General features: G+C 36.3%; 1 protein-coding gene across 3 annotated transcripts; it reads left to right on the top strand.

The window, feature by feature from the left end:
• The first annotated feature begins 10,906 nt into the window (after window positions 1-10,906).
• LOC110697688 (isocitrate dehydrogenase [NAD] catalytic subunit 5, mitochondrial-like) lies at window positions 10,907-20,556 on the top strand. Of its 3 annotated transcripts, none has more exons than XM_021875073.1 (8): window positions 10,907-11,166; window positions 12,676-12,996; window positions 13,269-13,430; window positions 13,523-13,597; window positions 13,977-14,086; window positions 14,198-14,270; window positions 19,767-19,962; window positions 20,384-20,556. In XM_021875073.1, exons 1-7 carry the CDS (start codon window positions 11,011-11,013, stop codon window positions 19,956-19,958), a joined length of 1,089 nt encoding a protein of 362 aa, XP_021730765.1. In that variant the 5' UTR covers window positions 10,907-11,010; the 3' UTR covers window positions 19,959-19,962; window positions 20,384-20,556. The 3 variants fall into 3 exon arrangements, with proteins under 3 accessions (XP_021730765.1, XP_021730764.1, XP_021730763.1); XM_021875072.1 differs by lacking the exon at window positions 20,384-20,556 and adding an exon at window positions 20,064-20,333; XM_021875071.1 differs by lacking the exon at window positions 20,384-20,556 and having other exon boundaries at window positions 19,767-20,333.
• Window positions 20,557-21,508: the final 952 nt, after the last annotated feature.

Genomic DNA, 21,508 nt, shown 5'->3' with positions numbered 1-21,508 from the left:
GATGTTGTCAAACGTCTACCGTAAATGGGGATTATAACGGCAACACTCAGGCGACTAGGTCCTCTTAGTGACAGGAATGTCCCCTTATTAACAATAGGGAATATGTCTTTGTTGTTTACAAGGCCTCTCGAAGAGCGAGACTGTGAAAATGCATGGTCGTGCTCAGATGGATTTTAGAAATCATCATCTTATTGACAGTCAAACTCGGGAATCGAGAAACACTTCTGGACGTAATAAGGATGACAAAGAATCTTACCTTATAGTTCATGAAGAGATAATAAGCCACATAGGAAAAGGGCTATACACTAATTGCACACTTGTCTGGAAGGACAAGTGGGAGATTGAAAGGAATGGTGTCCTTCCAACAAGTGTATTATTCCGATAGAGGGTTCGGAATCATTAGAAAGCTAATTCTTCAGTGAGGTCAAGTGATCGGAATGCCTAGGTGGAGGCCGCTTCCGATCAGTAATATTATTGCATAATTAATATTACGGCTTAATCTTGACTGAACCCTTCGGGTTGCACCCCAATCGAAAAACCGATCCGAGAAGACGAATCAATTCGAAGGATTAGATGAGTCATTAGAGTATTACGAACAAAGATGTCGGATGTCGAGATTAGAGCGTCGAAACCGAGCGTCGTAAGTCAAGTCGAATTTAGAATTCGGCGAGACGTAGATTCAACAAGCGACAAGTTCGAGCTAGGCCGTAACCTGGCATTGGCCTAGCCATGCGAGTGCTAGACTAGCCTAAGCTACTATGCACATCGCAAAGCATGCCGCAAGCCTAGCATGCATTGCGTGCTAGGCCAAGCATGCTAGCATGGTTGGTGTTACTAGCCGCAAGCATGCTAGCAGCTAACGCTCGCTAGCGTGCTAGTGTGCAGGGCCATGCACCCAACCGCAAGAATTGCACGGACCTAAGCTAGCATGAACATCGTAGCATGTTGGGCATCGCACAGCGCAGCACGCAGCATCGCAAGCCATGTGTGTGTGTGGATGTGCGTGCTTGCTAGTCAAGCAAAGCCAGCCATTGCAACATGTTGTGCGCAGCCTCACACCAAGCAGCAGAGTGCTAGGCATGCTGGGCTATGCGTGCATGCTAGCGTAGCAGCGCCTAACAGCAGCAACAACAGCATCATATGCGTGCTGGCTGGTTGCGCATGTGCTGCGTGCTAGCTGGCTGCGCGTATGATGTGTGCTTGCTGGAAGGGCTGCCCAGCCTTGGTGCTAGGCACCAGCTGGCAGCCTTGGCAGCCAAGGCAGGCTGCCAGCCAGCCATGTGGCATGGTCAGCCGATCAAAGGGAGGGGACCAAGGGGTTGGTGTTTGGGCTTGGGGAGCAAGGTGATTTGGTCCCCCCTTTGGTGGTCCTCACCTATTGTCTCCCTCCATGTGACACTTGGAGCTTGTTGATTGCCTTGCATTTTATTTTGTTTTTGATTTAAATAAAATAGAGGAAAATGCAAATCTCCTACATTTATGGGAGAAGGGAGATCAAGTCTTCATTCCCTATAAATATCCAAGTTTTGGGTTCGGGAAAAATCACTTGAGTTGAACTCAATAAGGCATCTCATCATTAGTGAGAAAACCTTTAAGTTCGTAATACTCTAGTTTTTGTTTGGTAAAGTCATGACTAACATTCAGGATTAAGACCGTTCGGGTGGGGTCAAGGGTGCGAGCCATAGGAGGTCGTCGTACTTGCGTGGCTCGAGCTTTGAAGTAAGAGGTCGTGAATTGAGTGAAGCACGCGTCAAGGGTAAAAAGGTCTTTTCTCTTTCTCTCTCTTATGTTGTTAATTATGTTATTGCATGTTTAGTTGCTTTAATTAGTGAGAAGGTCTTGGGCGGGTTTCTCTTCCGCGTAGCGTTGGACGCTACGAAATCCAACACAAGAAATTCTAAAAACCTAGATTTTCTACACCAAGTTAAATCAATTCTATGACCAGCAACATATCTTCTAGCACTGTTCTCTAAGGCATCCAGGTCATCATCTTCTTCTATAGGATCGTTCTCGGTCATCATCTTCTTCTATAAGATCGTTCTCTTCACCAGATTCAAGTTCCCCCTCAGCAAAATCCTCCACATCTTTGATATGCTCTTCCAAAGATTTCTCTTTTGCTTTCTTATCTTTCCACTCCTGTAGCCTTTTCAACACACTTGATGACAATGCTTCAACCCCTGATGAACTTTTCTCCTTTTTAATTAGGTTTTTCTTTGTGGTTGAGGTAGTGGGTGTGGTTTCTTCAGGAACTTCTTCTGGAATTTCTTCGTCCTTTTTAGGTGATTTGTAAACCACCATGGCAAGAGGTGATGTTTCTTCTAGTTTGGAATGTTGTGGGATTGGGATTTTCTTGGTGGAATTCATGTTGGTTTCAATTGCTATGGTTGAAAGTTTAAGGGTTTCGACGAGTTTAATGGTTTTTACTGAGAGTAGTTTTGTGATTTGACAGTGGAGTGATAAGGTGGGTGAAAGATGCCTTTTATATTTGATGAAGCGGTGCAAGGGATATGAATGGGGTATTGTTAAGTCATTAAATTGAACAACTCTAATTTATTTTACAAAAATTAATCAGGATGAATTTTTTTAACAAAATCTTTTCTTTCCAAATTCAATTAATTTCCAAAAATAAGGTTTTCCAAAATTCAGATGCATTTGGAACACGGTTTTTACACACATACAATGTACAATACTAATCACACACGCATTCAAGTGTTAGTAAACTAACCTCAAGGAATTTACCAACGGTGACATTTCAGCTATGTTTAGCACACCAAGGTTGTGCTAGATGTCCTTTTTCCTCTTTTTACATTATTTCTGACTTTGCCATATCTTGGAACTTTAGAAGCAATCAAGTCAGCTTGATCATCCCAAGTTCCAATCTTAATTCCTCAAATCTTTCTTTGTTCAAGGGCTTGGTTAGAATATCTGCAATTTGATTCTCAATTTGACAAAATTCTAACTTAATATTCCCTTGTTCCACATTATCCTTTAGGAAGAGATGCCTAATTTGGATGTGCTTGACCTTTGAGTGCTGAACTAGATCTTTAGAAATACATATAGCACTTATATTATCACAGTAAATAGGAAAACATTCAAAAATAATACCAAAATCTCTAACCTGTTGCTTTATCCATAAAATTTGAGAACAACATGCTACTGCAGCTACATATTCAGCTTCAGCTGTAGATAATGCAACTGTGTTTTGTTTCTTGGAACCCCAAGATACCAAACACGGTCCTAAAAACTGTGCCATACCTGAAGTTCTTTTTCTATTAACCAAACCACTTACATAGTCAGTAAAACCATTTAACTTAAATGAGTCACTTCTAGGATAGAAGAAGCCCAAATCATCAGTTCCTTTCAAGTGACGAAAGATTCTTTTCACAGCTATCAAGTGTGACTCCTTTGGATTTGCTTGGAACCTGGCACACAAACCTGCACTAAAAGATATGTCAGGTATACTAGCAGTTAAGTAAAGTAAAGAGCCAATCATACCTCGGTACATGGTTTGATCTATGCAAGTTCCAGATAGGTCTTCATCAAGTTTAGTTGCAACCCCCATAGGAGTTATATTGGTTTTGGCATTCTCAAGCTTATATTTCTTAATCAGTTCCTTAAATACTTCTGTTAACGAATCATAATTCCTTCTTCAGTTTGTTTAATTTACAAACCAAGAAATTTAACTCACCCATCATGCTCATTTCAAATTCTTCACCCATGAGGTCAGCAAAATACTTACACAAAGATTTGTTAGTTACACCAAATAATATATCATCAACATAAATTTGTACAACTAAAATGTCAGTTCCATTTGATTTCAAAAACAAATTTTTATCTATTTTACCACATTTAAAATTATTTTTCAAAAGGAACTTAGATAGCCTTTCATACCATGCTCTAGGAGCTTGCTTCAGTCCATAAAGGGTTTTGTCAAGCTTGTAGACATGGTTTAGGAACTCCGGATTTTCAAACCCAGGAGGTTGTTCCACATAGACGTCTTCCTCAAGAAATCCATTTAAGAATGCACACTTGACATCCATTTGGTACAACCTAAATCCCATGTAAGCAGCAAAAGCAATAAGTAAACAAATGGCTTCTAACCTTGCAAGTGGAGCAAATGTCTCGTCATATTCAACTCCTTCTTTTTTATTAAACCCTTGAACCACTATTCTAGCTTTGTTTCTGACAATAATACCATGTTCATCTAGTTTGTTTCTATACACCCATTTGAGACTTATAGTCTTTTGATGGCTAAGTCTAGGTTCCAGATGCCAACCTTTGTTTCTTTAAAATTCGTTCAATTCAGCTTGCATAACATTAAACCAGACGACATCAGTCAAAGCTTCTACATGGTTTTTATGTTCCATGGAGGATAAGAATGCATAGAATGCACAGAAGTTTCTAAGCTGAGCTCTAGTCTGAGTTCCTTTAGCAATATTGCTTATTATTGCATCCACTAGATGTGAACTTTGATGCTTCCAAGACTTAGGTTGAAAGTCTCTGGTGGGATAAAACCTTCCTTGAGTAGCATTGTTGACTGGTACTTCTGTTGGAACCCCTCCTTGAGCTTCATTTGAAACTTCTTCAAGAACTTTAACTCGTTCATGTTCTTGGTTTAGCTGTGAAGTTCCTTGTGCTTCCTTTGTTTCTTGCCCCTCATTTGCTTCATTATTCGTTTCACCTTTCTTTTCAGAATGTTGCTTCTACAATGATGTTAATTCTTCATCTGGATCATACTTTGGTACAAGTCCAATTTCAAAATCATCATCACCTTCATGTACATCAATCAATTGTTCAGTTTAATCAAACTTACATGTACAGACTCTTCAACACACATTGTTCTTTTATTATAGATTCTGTAAGCTTTACTATTTGAGGTATATCCTAAGAATACAGCCTCATCACTTTGCTCATCAAACTTTCCCAAGTTTCTTTTATCATTATTATGAATAAAACATCCACAACCAAAAGATCTAAAGTAAGAAATATTAGGCTTTCTCCCTTTGATAAGCTCATATGGTGTCCTGTTGGTAATGGCTCTAACGGTGACTCTATTTATTATGTAGCATGCTATGTTTACTACTTCTACCCAGAAGTTCCTAGGCAAACCACTAGAAATCAGCATTGTTCTAACCATATCCTCAAGGCTTCTATTCTTGCGTTGGAATCCTAGGAGCGGAGAAGTTGTTGTCCATTCCATGTTCTTTACAGAATTCAACAAACTTATAGTTTTCAAATTTTGTTCCATGATCTGATCTGAGATGCACTAGTTGGTTACCTGTTCTTCTTTGTTTTTTCTTCACAAATTCATCAAATGTTTCATCTTTTCTAACAAGAAAGAAAACCTATGTAAACCTTGAGAAATCATCAACTGTAACCATAACATACCTCTTACCACTTCTGCTTTGGATTCTCATTGGACCACAGAGATCCATATGAATGGTATCCAATGGTCTTTTGGTGCTACCATATTCTTAGATTTAAAAGAAACACGAGTTTGTTTTCCTCTTTATCATTTAGGAACTTGATAAATGGAAGACCTTCCACAAGTTCCTTAGATCTAAGCTTACCAAGTAAAGAAAAACTAGCATGGCTAAATCTCTTATGCCATAGCAAAGGACCATCCTCAATAAAACTAAGACATGTCAAACTACTATTTGGAACCTATTAAGATCCACTGTATAAGTGTTCCCTTTATGAGTTCCTTCAAGTATAGTATTCCCAATGTCATTGTTAATGATTCAGCATGAATTGGAAGTAAAGCTAACAGAGTTACCTTTGTCACAGAATTTGAAAATACTTAACAAGTTGTGTTTCAAACCCTCGACCAAAAATACATTATCAATTGCATGGGAACTTGATCTTCCTACTTTTCCAATGGCAATGATTTCGCCTTTCATGTTGTCACCAAAGGTCACAATCCCACCATAGTATACGTCTGGTGAGAGAAATTTAGTTTTATCTCCAGTCATGTGCTTAGAACAACTGTTGTCGAGGTACCATGTGTTGTTCCCCTCACTAGAACCTGCATGAAAAATCAAACGTTGGTGTGAGGAATCCAGGTCTACTTGGGTTCTTGTGTAACAGATATAGAATCAGATTTCTTAACCCATATCTGTCTAACATGAATTTCATTCTTGAGAGTGCTCTTATCTTTCTTAGGACATTTGTTTTGCTTATGTCCTGTCTTACCACAGAAATAGTAGATAATACCACTAGGCAAATCAACATACTTATTTTCTTTCTAGAACTTCTTCTTGTATCCTTGACCTTCAGTTCTTTTGGTTTGAGCATTAGTAATCCATTCTGGTACAATGTACTCTATAGGTTGCTTGCCCTTCCTAGCTCTTTCAAGTTCCCCTCTCAAGTATTGCTTTATCCAATTTTAACTCTTCTAAATCAGATTTCAGTTTTCAAAATTTGGATATTGATCAAGAAGAGGAACTTCAAAGTTAGGAGTAGCACCACTAAGTTTCAACAAAGAAAGTGCCACATTCATAAGTACGTTATCATGTTTCAACCTTTCAACAGTTTCTTTTAACTTCACATTATCATCAAACAAATCAAGGAATCTCTGTTGAATATCAAGTCTCATATTAACAATCCATTCACTGTGTTCTTTGTAAGTTTTAAGAGCCTTGTCACTTTGTGCTTTTGCTACATGTAAGTCCATTAAATCACCTTGCACTTCCAAGACCGTGTCAATCATATTTTCTTTAATGAAATGTTTTAACTCATTAGAAGTAAACCATACCTCAGCCTCTAGTGCCTTCAGTTTGGCTTTTACATCTGTTTTAGCCATCAGACACAAGTGTACCGATTCTTCTGAGGGCTGCTCTTCTTCTTCTTCTTCTGACTATGAGTCTCCCCAGGCAGCTACCATAGCCTTCCTTACATCCACCTTTGAAAAAGACGGCTTGTAGGCTTTAGACTCTTTAGCTTGATCCTTTCCTTTGAACTTTGTTATTTCATTTTCCTTTAGAGGACAGTCTCTAATGAAGTGATCTTTTGAACCACACTTAAAACAGGTAGTTTCTTTGGAACTTGAAAATTTCTTGTTCCTATCATCCTTCCTGTTACCAAGCATCTTCTTGAATCTTCTCACCAGCATGGCCATCTCATCTTCATCAACTTCTGACTCATTAGTGTCCTGAGCTTTCAACGCCAGGCTCTTGTTCTTGGAACTTTCAGCATTAGTTCCTAAGTGAAGTTCATGTGTCATCAAAGATCCAGCCAACTGTTCCATGCATGTTGAACTTTGTCAAGTCCTTGGTTTCTTGCAGTGCAGTCATCTTGAATCTCCAACATTCATCTTGAGGAAGACTCCTTAGTACCTTTCTTGCCTGTTCATCTATAGGAATATGTCTGCCAAGAGAACCCAATTCATTAATTATATCATTGTATCTAGTAAACATTTCTTCTATGGTTTCCTTAGGTAGCGTTTCAAATCTTTCATATTTAGACATCAATAAATCAATTTTGGAACGTTTTACCTCGTTTGTACCTTCATGAGTAACTTCAAGTAGATCCCATATTTGCTTAGCAGACTTGCATCCCATGATTCTGTTATGCTCATGGGGTCCAAGTCCACAGTGCAACAATTTAATAGCTAAAGCATTCAATTCATATTTTTGAAAATCTTCTTTTTCAAAATCAGATAAAGGTTTAGGAACTACCTCGTTTTTCTTATTAGTTTTTGTTACCTCAAAATCACCAGACTCAATGACGTGCCAAACCTTGTAATTTTCAGCCTTGATGAAAATCTCCATCCTGTTCTTCCAGTAGGTGTAGAACTTACCGTTGAACATAAATGGACGTTAGGTAGAGTACCCTTCTTCAAGCTTCTCTTGATAATTCATCTCTCCTCAGGAACTTACTCAACAAAGTTATTTGTTTATACGCGAGAACTAATGTTATGATGCCAATTGTTAGTTGAGACGAACTCTACAAGAGGGGGGGGTGAATTGTAAGTGAGTTCCTAGTGACTACTTTTGCGGAATTAAAACAGAATAATAAAGGAACTTGCAATGCACACATGATTTTACGAGGAAACCTTCCACAGCCCAACTGGAAGTAAAACCTCGACCCTCCAAGAGATTTCACATAAAGCCAATCCACTATAATAGGGCAACACACCTAGTTACAACCTATTAAACACAAACCTTTACTCACAAGTTCCAGACTGAACTTGCTACACAATAGAACCCTATTCTACCCAACCTAAGTCCCTGACTTAGATTCACTCAACACTTTCGGAGTACTTAACTACTCAGCTTCAACCTTGAAGCTTACAATTTGTATGTAATAGCTAAACACTTACCCCAGTACCAAAACGATACAAACCTTTGACTCTAATATGTGATTGGAAAGCTACAAAGGAAATCCGAGACTAATATGACAAAGTTTAGACTTGGAAAACTTACACTTTTTGCACTCTTCAGATTTTTCACTCATAAACTCACAAGTTGTGCAAATCGTGAATTATACTTTATATACAAGTTGTACTCGTATGTAAAGTAGGGTTTTCAAAAGATAGAAATTAATAAACTACCGTTATCATAATCATAACACTGAAGTAAATCTTTTAGAAGAAAATCTTTTGGAAAACTTAACAAAGATATAATTTTAGAAAAGAATAATATTTTGTAAAACCCGGATTTTATAAGGTAAAATCTCTTGAAAATCTTTTCATAAAATTAAAACTTATCTTTTATAAACTTTCCATATTTAAAAGCTTGCCAAGCTTTGCCACGCCTCTAATAAATTTCATTCATAAACTAACCTTAACATATATTATAACAATCCTTAGAAAACTGAACTTAACAAAAGACTTTTATTCTAAAGCTTGATTGTTTCATCAATCGTTCTAACGTAAGGATAATTGGGCTTCACGCAGACTGGGACTAAGTTACTGCCGTTTTCAACTCTCCAACTCTGTGCTGGAACTCGCAGTCTAAGTTCTTGTGGAACTTTCTGTCTTCAACGTAGTCCAAACTGATCTTCTCAGCTTATTGTCAAGCTCCTGTTAGGGAACTTCTCTTCGTGTTCCTGTTAGGGATCACATCTAGTTCTAGTGAGGAACTCTTATTCTACTTTCTTTAACTTTCCTTTAGATCTCCTTGAGTCTTCATGAATAAGATACTCTTCCACTTCCAAAGCCAACATCACCTATTCTAATCAAACACTTAGAGAAATTGCATTAGTTGAAGTTTGCTTTATTCATCATTATCAAAACTCTTAAGCTTCAACAATAAGTACATGAATTACTTAAAAGTTTAACCAAATTATTTCCATCCAAAAAGTTCCCTAAACTCATATCTTAATAATTCAAACCTTAGTGTTCCAGGTGTTGTATTGGTGGTTGGGGTTGAGAATTTTCTAGGTCTAGCTGAGATACCTGCACAAACAACACAGGTTGGGGGTGATTTCGAGACCCCCATCCGAAGCTTAAGTTAGCTAGTGTTTAGTAAGAGAAAGTATTTCTAGAGAGAAAGTATCTAACCCTATACCGTTATACTTGATGCACTATTTATTGGTGTATGAACTCCATCTAAGCCAGAGCTGTGTGGGTCAACTTTGATGCCGACTTAATGTGACGTGAAGCTCTTGGTATGCCATGCTGAGAATTGAGGCAAAACACCTAGGTGAAGCTGGGAGCAGGAGAGGTAGGGATTTAGATACTATATTGCGAAATTTTACGAATCATATTCGTTCTCACCTAATCATGATCAACATGCATAATACATAAAGATTCTCATAATTCATACCTTTGATGCATGATTTCCATGTGAGACCAATTACGAAATCGGGAGAATAAAACCTCAAACACAATTCCTTTACTTAGTCCACTGGCTAGGATTGAACCTCCTCTATTGCTAGGTAGTTGGCCACAAACTATCTTCGAACCATCTTCTACAAAGAGACAGGGAAGAACTAACCAGCCACCACTTACACACACACACACACACATGTCACACGTGAAGAGAGAGAGAGGGAGAGAGAGGGAGAGAGAGAGAGAGAGAGAGAGAAGATTAAGGTTTGAGTGTTTGCTAAGTTGCTTGGGAATAATCTGATTAGCCTAGGAACCTCTAATTATGTATTCAACATATACATAATTAGAGTCAAAATCAAAATAAAGCCCAAACAATGTCTTCTTCACCATATGGGCAGCCACCTTTAGAAGGGCCCAACATTGGGCCTTTGTCTTTTGTTCAATCCATCACCACAAAGTGTAACCTTGAGGATCCATTCCATTGGGCATTGGTCCATTTGCCTATCCCGAAGACCATTGATCACTTCTTGCTTTGGATAATGATTACCCAAAATAATGAACTAATTATCTCCATAATTGAATCTATAATATATCCAGTAATTGCACTTGACAAAGACACAATTCCTTTAAGAGATGGCTCAACAGGAGCTATCCCATACAACTAGCCTCCGTAAGAGGTGGTATGAGGTTACTCACGCCAACTCTTTTGAGTGCCCGACCGTATTGTTGGCACTTGCTCAACAAGTCGTCCGACTAAGATCCTCCCTATACAACTAGCTCCCAAGTCTTAGGACTGTGCAAGCAGTTTTAAGACTTGCGTAGTCCTAAGACTTAAGGAGATCATGTCAGAATGCGTGAGTTACCCCCCTGAAGCTTGAGAAATGATGAGTTGAATTTTGCGAAAAATTTCAATACTCCCGGCTGAATTTTGAGAAATGACGAGCTAAACTTCGCGAGAACCAACCCAACCCAAAACCTTAAAATTGATCGGAACATGATCGTAGCGGCCCGATTGCAACTTTTAATTATTAGAGGGTTTAATAATGAAGTACTTGTGTATTTTTTTAAGGGTGGATCAATCAATAATAATAATAATACTCCTTAATCAGGTAAAGAGAATATATTGGCTTCTCAGCATTTGCAGAGGCTTTCTTCCTTTTATATTACCCCCCCAACTTTCTGCAGCACAATTCCACCACCAATTTAAACTCCAAAATTCTCTCTTTCTCTCTCTTCGAATGTCTTCCATGGCCGCCCAATTTTTGCGTCGGGCTGTCGGAAGTCACACCTCCTCCTCCGCTCTCCGCCGTCAATTCTCCACCGGAGCTCCCATCACCGCCACTCTCTTCCCCGGCGATGGTATTGGCCCTGAAATCGCCGAATCCGTCAAACAGGTCAATTTCTCTCTCTTCTCTTTGATTTCATTTGATCATTGATTTTGATTGCAGAATTCTGATTTGATTGTTGAATTGAATTGGCTTATTTGATTTGTAGATTTAGCGGATTATTTTTATTTGAATTTTATGATTGTGAGGGTTGTGATGTTAGGATGGATTTTTGATTAGTTTGTCGTTAATAATCACATTTAATCATAATTGATGCTCTGTAATAAGTCAGAATACGAAGTTTATAGTTTTCGGAATTGGAGCCGATTGTGTTATTTTCTGAAATCTGCTGTTAGAAATTGTTTGGAATTAGTGTATATGTTATTTTTATCAACTAGTTACATAAATTAATGGTTTTTGAATAGTATGATGGAGTATAACGGTTGTGCTAAAGCGTATTGGGTGGAATTCTTGAGTATGATTAAGTTGTTGCTGATGATCTGTACTTCTGTAGTCGACTCGGTCAAGGAATATATTTTTGGTTCTATGGTGTCCTAGATCTTTTGTATGGTTTGTTAGGAGTGAATTTTTAATTTAGGTGGCTTTCATTCGGTAGTCCACATGTTTAAATTGAACTTGACTACCTTGTTGGTAATTTAATGGGAGTATTTGATGTTCTCACTTTGCTAGGCTTGTGCTACTATATTGATAAAGAATACTTTATAATAGCTATATTGTTAAATTTGTACTTTGTATTTGATAATGCTTTCATGATATATTTATATTTTACTATTATTATGATTTCCAGAGAAAGTCTTGCTTAAAAGTTTGAACTCGAAAAGCAAAAACTTCAAATATATTGAATTAGGGGGAGAAATATTACACGGGAGTATATTATTATTATTGATTTCCTTTTGCTTTAATCATGTCATGATGCATATCAAAGAGATCTGTGCTAATGCCTACTGGTAGTATAAGGCTGAATATATGAGCTTTGTTAAAATACTCTTTACTAGACCTTTAAGCAATTGACTCAACCCTAAACTGACCAAAATTGTAGGGTTTTGAAGCTGTATTCAACAACCTTTAGCCCAAATAAGTCAAAATTCAAAAAACTTGGAAAATGTTGTGCCCTTTTGAACCCCATTCATTTTTTTTCCTTAACAAATCTTATTCTATGTATTTATTGAGATAAAATGAGATGATGAGGATATTTTTTCAAACATAATACATAAACATCATTTTAGGGTTGGGTTTTGCTGTAAATTAATGTCTATTATGTTATCTTATTTATGTATTTTGTACAAGTATATTTTTTTTGTTCATATATAATATTGTATATCACAATTTAAAATGGAAATAAAATGGGCATTTCTAAAATTCTAACCCTTAGTCTTGACCTGGTAACTTGGTAAGTGACAAAAAATCCCTCAACCCTAACCAACCTTTGTTTGACCTGTTTGTTAAGTCTACTTTTCATCCAACATTTGATTAATGTAAATTATGTGAGTCTCCCTTTTAGAGGGGGAAAGAAAATAATGGGGATAATTAATTGATTGATTTGTTGCCTGAATGCAGATATTTACTGCAGCTCAAATACCTATTGAGTGGGAGGAACACTTTGTAGGGAAAGAAGTAGATCCTAGAACCCAAAGCTTTCTCACATGGGAAAGTTTAGAATCTGTACGTCGTAATAAGGTGGGTCTAAAAGGTCCAATGGCTACACCTATTGGAAAGGGGCATCGTTCACTTAACCTTACTTTGAGGAAGGAACTTAATTTGTATGCCAATGTCAGACCTTGCTTCAGTCTTCCTGGCTATAAGACCAGGTACGATGATGTGGATCTCGTCACCATCCGTGAGAACACTGAAGGAGAGTACAGTGGACTTGAACACCAAGTAAGTCATCTCATCAGGTTTAAGTTTATTTTACTTGTCCCCCTTTCACAACGTTTGTCTAGTTCACTTTATTTAAAGATGTTGAAAAGCTCGTAAAACCACTTGAGATATATCTTTGATGCTGAAAGCATTTGGTGCTTACAGAGAATTGTTTTTTAGGGCATCTTTGTAAAACTATTCCAAAAGGATTGGAGGATAAGTTTATGAAAACAGATGATGGTACACTACTGTATGTTTCTGATATTGTTTGGTTCTGATACATATGGTACTAGGTGGTTAGGGGTGTGGTTGAGAGCATCAAGATCATTACTCGTCAAGCAAGTTTAAGGGTTGCCGAGCATGCCTTTCAGTATGCAAAAGCTCATGGAAGAAAGAGAGTATCTGCGATACACAAAGCAAACATCATGCAGAAAACTGACGGTCTTTTTTTGAAGGTTATTCAAACTTTTCGTTTCAAATATTGAGCACACTACTTAATTTCTTGTTTTATTTTATATGTATTTATCTGTTTCTTTGATACTCCCAGTGCTGCAGGGAAGTTGCAGAGAAGTACCCTGAGATTACATATGAAGAAGTTGTCATTGACAATTGCTGTATGATGGTACGGCTACTTTTTAAAACCTTATAAATGCTTCTTTTTCATTTTAGACTGAAAGACAGAATTCTAGGAAAATTTAATAGAATAATCTCACGCAGTCAATGGATTGGCTCTTATGATTAGTCACTAATGCGTTAAACGTCCTTACAAAGGTTGAAGGCCTGAAGGGTGGATCCTTATGGTTATACAGTCTTTTTAACTAGATGCTTCTTTTTTTTTTGGGTGTTAATGAGGGTACATCCAATTATTTTGCACCCTCTATTTCTCATATATATATATATTATATATATAGGGCTCATGCCCAAGGCTCAGCGAGAAAAAACTATTGTGGGTATAGGCTACAGAACAATGTAAGTACTAATTTCATTTTTTCTTCGAACAGCTTGTGAAGAATCCTGCGCTATTTGATGTATTGGTCATGCCTAACCTCTATGGTGATATTATCAGTGACCTCTGTGCTGGTTTAATTGGCGGTTTGGGTTTAACACCGAGGTGAGGCTGTTCTCATTTCTGATTTGAAGTCGTTGAACATTTGTATATGTCAGATAGATTATTAAGATGATATTTATCATTGAAAACTAATTTAAAATACATCTGATGCAGCTGCAACATTGGGGAGGGAGGTATTGCTCTTGCTGAAGCTGTGCATGGCTCAGCTCCTGATATTGCTGGAAAGGTGAGAATTATACTCCAATACTGCCTATGGTAGTATGTTACATCTAAAGTGCTTGTTGTATATGCATGTAAATGTGTTTATGTGGACGTGCAGCCGTGCATACATGTATATGTGGATGTTAGTGTATGTGCGTGTGTATGTAATGCATACTCGGGATAATTATCCAAACATGCATTTGCCAAAAAATTATGTTCCTTGCGGTTTGTGCCTTCAATTCTGTCCCAATTTTCAGTTTCTGATTAGACTTTTTTGACCTGCTTTTTCCATACATATGGCAATTGGATAATGATATATAGGCTGAGGAATGTTCTCTTTATATAGATTTGAGTTTCTTGCTGTAAAGTTAACGACATTTTGGTACATGAAATGTTTTTGGCATTTGGGAACATAATTTTGCTGCTTGGAATTGCTATTGTAGTCCACAATTGTGGCTTATACCATATAACATGAATAATACTGTCTGCTGGATAATGTTTCTTTAATTTTATTTTCGCTGTTAATTTTATTTGCCCTGTCAAGACTCAAGAGCCTTAACTTAAACCTAATGCATAATATGGATTCCTGTAGAAATTAGTGTTTAATTTGCCTGAGTGTTTATGCTGTCATTTTTCTCTTTTGTACCATTGTACTTTACCCGCCTCAATACTTTACCTACAGCAATTTTGTTATCTTCCTATGTGATTTGTGATTATTGTAATTACTTAGAGGTCCAAGTGAGAAATATGTTAGACCTTGCTAATGATTATAAATTCGATTTTGCTCTTGGCATGACCTGTATTTTTTGAGACTTTAGACATGACCTGTATTTTTTGAGACTTTAGACACTAAAATCGTCTTTCATAGGGTATGAACATGATCACCTACTAAGACTATGTTTTGCTCACCTTATATTAAGATCTTATTTTATTTCAAATCTTGCCCCTAAACAGGTCCTACGAAGACTATCTTATTTTGATCATTCAAACCCCACTATGGTCATTATCTTTTTTCCCCCTTTAATTCACTTTAATCAACCAAAGCCCAATATCTTCACTTCATATTTACCTTTAATCTACCAAACAACCCCCTTTTTCTTTTTTTTTTTTTTTTTTTTTTTTTTTTTGGGGTATTTACCTTCCTAAAAATGTGTGCTAAAAGAAAAACTTTTAATTGGGAATGGAGGGATATCCAAAATCATTTAATATGTTTGAACTATATTTAAATCTTTTAATTCCAGTTCCTTTTTTTTCGTCATTTGAAATATCATTTCCAAATTTTCGTCACATTTTTTTTCTTAGCAATTGCAAGGGATAACAGCCTTTAAGTCCTAAAATAATAAATTTAAAACAGAAGCCTAATATGAACTATCCTAATGGGAAGGGTAGTGATGGTAGTGGAATCAAAAGTGTTATATATACAGACGAAAGGGAGAGGAATTATGATACATATTGAGATTTGAAAGTTTACTTTAGTGTGTTCAAAGGAGGAGCTATGGGAGATGAGTGAATCCTGTTGTGGGATGTCATCAGGTGGAGGTTGGGTTCGCTGTTGGAATCTTGTGGATTGGAGAAATAAGCACAGGAATTCCAGTCTAAATGTTGAATTTGGTGATGCAAAGGTGAGGGTTGGTGGTTATGGTTTAGGAAAATAGAGTGAACAAGCTAGTTAAGGTATTGAAAAAGGGTTGAGACATTTGGGTTTAGAGAATGATGGAGTTGTAATCTGAAAGGTTTAAAAGAGGGTTCTGGCTTGGAATTAGTATCATCACTTATCTGACTTGAGCCCAATATCATCTCCCTTCTGAGTCTGCTATAAATCTGTGGGTTGAAGAAATCAGGAAGGTCATGATATACGGAATGATGGGGTTATTTGCATGGCTGGGTTAATAATTGAGCTTATTGTTGGCGTTATTGGGTTTGAAACTGGTAAATGCAATTACAGTTAGGATATTACATTAGGCTCACTCAAATTGGGGTGAGAGGAGAGTGGAAGAGCTATGAGCTGGTGGAATGGGAGTAGTTGCTTTGTTATAAACTTCTAATAGTTCATGAGTGTGCTGGAGTGGTTGAAGAAATTATGAGGGTCATGATTTATTGGGTTGTGTTATTTGCAAAGTTGGGTTGTTCAGTGATTAATTGAGCTTAGTGTTGGAGGTGTTGGGTTTGAAATTGGTGATTGTCGTTACTGCTAGGATATCACCTTTAAGCTCACTCAAATTGGAGTGAGAGAATAGTGGAAGAGCTGTGAGCTAATGGAATGGGAGTAGTTTCTTGTTATAATTTCTCTCAAGTGTGCTGGAGGTCTGTGGATTGAAGAAATTAGGAGGGTCATGTTCTATTGGATGAGGTTATTTGCGAGGTTTGACACTGGTGAATGCCATTACTGCTAGGATATCACTTTTGAGTTCACTCAAATTGGAGTGATAGAATAGCGGAAGAGCTACGAAACTGGTGCAAGGGGAGTAAATGTTTTGTTATATAGCTATTGCAGTGGGTGGCAAATGTTTTTCTTTGTTTCTGCAACAAATTGATTTATGTTTCGATCGAATAAGATACTTTTGAAACTGTCATTTTCATGAATTTATGAATATGATTGATCAATATAGATGTAATGATTTCCATGAATGCATATTTTGTGAAAAAGGTGGCAATGAATTGTTCGCTTTTGGTGTGGTTTCTATTGATTAGATTTGGGGCATATATAAGGCATATCAGTTTTTCAGATCTATTTAGCATAGCATATACAACAACAACAAAGTCTTAGTCCCAAAGGTGATTTGGTGTCGGCTAACATGAATCGTCATAAGAAACCGTACGATATAAAAAGGAACATAGCAAGATAATCAATTTAAAGAGTTTGAAAAAAGGTGAGTTAAGTGGGAAAAAGAAAGAGCATCCAAGAAAAATAAAGGGAGTTTTAAAAGAGAACAAAAGATAAAATTCAAGAAAATTTTAAAGAGGTGGTTAAAACGTTTAGAGTAAAAACATACAAGGTTTGAAAAAAAACTTTAGCGAAGGAAATCAATATAGTTCGTAAAACACTAATGGGATACAAATAATAAAAGTAAATACTTCTTCCGTACCCTAAATTAAACACCATTTGCTCTTTTTACACTATTCACACTCATATGAATCACGTATTGTGACTATTAGGGAAAATATAGTCACGTGGGGTCTTGTTACGTTTGCGTTGGTATGTACTTTCAGAATTTCAGTTCTTTATAATTTTACTAGTATACAACTAAAGATATTTAAGGTTGAAAATATGCATTGGAATGCGTAAATCTCCCGATGGTGCAATATTCGGGAACAAAGGAAGTATTTAAGTCTTTTTTAGTCATCAGCTTGTGTTATAATTTATTTTCTTGTTATCTGTGCACTATTGAATAAAAATATTGATACAGGTCATTTTTATTTAGCTGAGAATTGTTTTAAGAAGTAGACCACGTATATGAGCCTGCATTAAAATTGTATAGGTTGGTAAAAACTATGAAGGTGAAGATAACAAAATAAATTGTAAATATGTTACTGCTAGAATATTATGCGTGTGTCTTAAGCTGTGATACCATATACTTTGCTTCGTACCTTGTAAGCAATCTAAGCATCCCTGCAGTTCTTTGTTTCATCATATCTATCTGTGCCATGGTGAGCTTAATCGAAACCATATGTATTTTGACAAGCTAAGAAGCAGTGACACCTGACATGTCAAGGGGACGGGGTTTTGCTGCTTCTGAAAGGGGCAGCGCCATGGAAACATTTCAAAACCAAAGGGTCAGAGTAAAGAGAAGTATTTTTCCCTGTGACGTGGCAAATTGAAAATGTTTTGAAACCCTGTTCTTATGTGTTGCTGTTTCTGTGCTACCTAGCTGACAAGCACCAGCTTTTTCTGTTTCTTCAGCTTGCTGCTTGTTTCTTGATTTTTTTTTTGCTTGTTGCTCTGTCATTTTATCACCTCTTTATGATACTTGACATAATTTTAGTTTAGTTTCAAACTTCTATTTGCAACTTTGTAAGGATGAAAAGCTCTGTTATCCTCTGTAAGCATTATGCTGTGTTATAAATGATAAATTAGTGAGGTCCACATTTTCAATTGTGTCATTTAGTAAATAAATGCTTGGGTTTAATTTTCTACCGGTACTTGAATAGGTTTAGCAAGAGACCACTTTTTGAGAGGTCATCTAACAAGGTCGCACATGTGTTTTCTGGACTCAGCCATTGGTCTGAAGTTCTTAGTTAAGCCCTGGTCTCATTTTGTAGCTTTCTATATTCATGGTGTATCATTTTTTCTGGCTTTTAATTTTAATGGTGATGTGCACTTTGGATCCTTGTTTCAATATGATGGTTCATATATATTGCTTAATTTTCTCTTCTTGTACTTCTCCCAGTGATAGATCTGACTCACACTCTAGACTAGAGTTACTGAAAGTAATGATGAAATTCTTTTCTACTTTGGGCCTGGGGGGGATGCTTAGGGTAGTTGCATGATTGAATGTGCTCTAGGATTCAGCTTGACCCTAGCTCTGTGGCTGCTTCATATTGAATTTAAGATGTACTAGTTGTTTGACATAGTTGAAGCTGTCAAGTATAAAAAATGTTCTATTTGTTTATCATAGTTGAATCTGTCACGTCTCAAAAAATGTACTTTAAGACATGCTTATTTTATGCTTAGCAAGTTCAGCTAATGCAGCTTAGCCAATCTTTATTATGGGTCTTTTGAGTATATTAGGAAGAGTGTTAACAGTAGTATTGCTCTCTTGTACTGAAGTTTGGTTTGGTCTTCATTGCAAGAAGTATGTGCAGCCATGTGATGTGGCTTCTTTTTTTATATTATTCTCTTTTCCCTAGCAATTCAGGTAAGACATGGAAATTACCTATAGTATGAAGTTGGAAATTAATCATGTTCAATTGTTTTGCTTCCAATAGGGTGGTTTTAATATAATTTTAGTATTTGCCCAAACTGTACTTACTCTGAAATTTGACTATTAAATTAGATGCTTTGGAACAAGACTACATGAAGTTTGAAAGGCATTAGTCTTAAATGTTTGCCATGACTACAACTGGGCGGAGCTTTTCAAATCAATAAGTAAATTAAGCTATCTGCATTCTTTACGTCATGTAAAACAGTACATTCATATAGCCCTAGTTTGGTTCATTGAACTGGTTTTTGTTTGGATGGCACAAAATCGTAGTTATTAATTTTGAGGAGCTTATTAATTAAGTACTATCCTTGGTTAATGCATTAGAAGTGGACCTGCCCTTGCTAGTCCTGAACTTCAGGGTAGCAACATCCTATGTTTTATGGGTAGGCAGCTATTTACCCAAGGCTTCTGAAAATCTGTAGGAGTTTGCCAAGCAAATATGCCTCGGCTCATAAAGAAAGTAGATTGTATCCCTTTGGCCTTCACAAACATATTCACCATTTCATTGTTTGCATGATGATGTAGAGCCTGTTTGGTTAGGGCTATTGATTTGTGACTACCTCTTTAATAAGCTGCTAATTGTACTTTCATTTTAACAGAACATGGCGAATCCAACAGCTTTGCTTCTAAGTGCTGTGACCATGCTACGACACTTGGAACTTAATGACAAAGCAGATCAAGTTCAGAATGCTGTTCTGAAAACAATTGCTGAAGGAAAATATCGAACTATCGATCTTGGCGGCAAATCTTCTACTACAGACTTTACAAATGCAATTTGTGATAATCTTTGAACAGGTTCGACATGATCATTTTGTGTAGTGTATTTCCTATAAAGTTCAAAACCATCTTTTTAATTTATTAATTTGGAAGGAGATTGCCTTGCTATGTCAACAAAGACCTATGCGGCAGGTTCATCTTCTCGGAGGAGTGAGCAACACAACCTCATTTTACTGATAGATTCTTTTTAGCACTTCCCAAGTATATGAGAAGCCCTGAAATTTTATGAAAAGACTTGTACCAAACTCCATGAGTTTTGCTAATTTACCAAATTCAAATAAATAGGATTTTACCTCTGCTTTATGTTAATAAATTTTGTTTCTGGTAATTTATTCCAGATAATATGAGGTTTAAGGGATTTCTCGTTTCCTGCTTGTGTTTGAATATTATTCTTGTATTGCTCGAGGGATTGATTGCCTTTATTGTACCTTTAATGTAGATGTGGAGGGGCAGGATATTAGTCAAATTCCTTCGTAGATGGGTTCCCTTCATCACTCATTCAGGTTGAACTTAATTATTAGTTTTACAAGTTACAATGCTTCATTAGGCTATATTAGATAATTTTGGATAGATTAATATCTCAATATTGATGTATCAGGTTAAGCACCGTGTCATACACGATAATTTTAAATAACTACTTTTCAAATTAACACTATCAATTTTTTTGACTTTTGTATGCTATATTTATATAAATTGAATGCTGAAGAACAACAACAAAAATAGTAGGAAAAAATAACATTAAGAATAATCAACATGTGTCGTTCTTGGCAAGTATTATTGAAGTATCCATAGAGTATAAATTGATTGAAATTATAAACATAAATTATTCAAGGAAATAACAAAAGTATCATTTGTTTATTTGATAATTGCATTTCATTATTTATGTTTGTAGCTTCTATTACATAATTAAGAATATAATCTTGTTGTAATAACATATGTAGTATATAATGTCTTTCCTAAAAAAAATAGTCCATATGTCATAAGTTATGTTAAGGATATTATTTTTAATTTTTTTGCTTAAGTTTATAGTTGTCAATATGTAGTTTTATGGAAAGATGTATCAAATCTTCTATTATACTTTTTACGTAATAAAGTACCTTATATATGTAAAAATATGACACATCAGGAGATGACACGTGTCATTGCTGGTGTGTCTTTTAGTATATAGTTATTGATTGATAATTAAATTGATGACCTAACTCTTAATTTACGCATTTACAAAGTTCAAATGTACATTTTAACAATTCTTATGTGTTTCCTAGGGTTCTTAACATGCCTCTTTCTTGAATCTTCTTCCCTCAAATCTTTCCCTTTTCTTTTTGACACTCTAAATTAAAACGTGTTAATTGTTTTTTTTTTTTTTTTCTTTTTTCTCTTCTTTTTGGTTCTACTATTCTTTACCCTAATTTGATGTATACATTCACTAGATCTAGACATGGGAACAAAGCCCTAGGTGAAGACTTGATACAGAGTTTCAAAGAGCTATAGTATGGGATTCCCAATCACAATTCGATCATGTTGAAGATCCTACTTCAGATACACACCATTTAATAAGCACTCCAAA

The sequence above is a fragment of the Chenopodium quinoa genome, unplaced genomic scaffold (assembly GCF_001683475.1).
Source record: "Chenopodium quinoa cultivar QQ74 unplaced genomic scaffold, ASM168347v1, whole genome shotgun sequence".
NCBI classification, from domain to species: domain Eukaryota; kingdom Viridiplantae; phylum Streptophyta; class Magnoliopsida; order Caryophyllales; family Amaranthaceae; genus Chenopodium; species Chenopodium quinoa.
The sequence above is the reverse complement of the archived record's forward strand: the minus strand, read 5'-3'. Positions and strand labels throughout refer to the sequence as shown.

Excerpts from the sequence above, each read along its gene's own strand:
- LOC110697688 (XM_021875073.1), top strand. The coding sequence starts at position 11,011 with ATGTCTTCCATGGCCGCCCAATTTTTGCGTCGGGCTGTCGGAAGTCAC. Across the intron at positions 11,167-12,675 it reads TCGCCGAATCCGTCAAACAG|ATATTTACTGCAGCTCAAAT; the intron begins GTCAATTTCTCT and ends GCCTGAATGCAG. Across the intron at positions 14,087-14,197 it reads GGTTTGGGTTTAACACCGAG|CTGCAACATTGGGGAGGGAG; the intron begins GTGAGGCTGTTC and ends CATCTGATGCAG.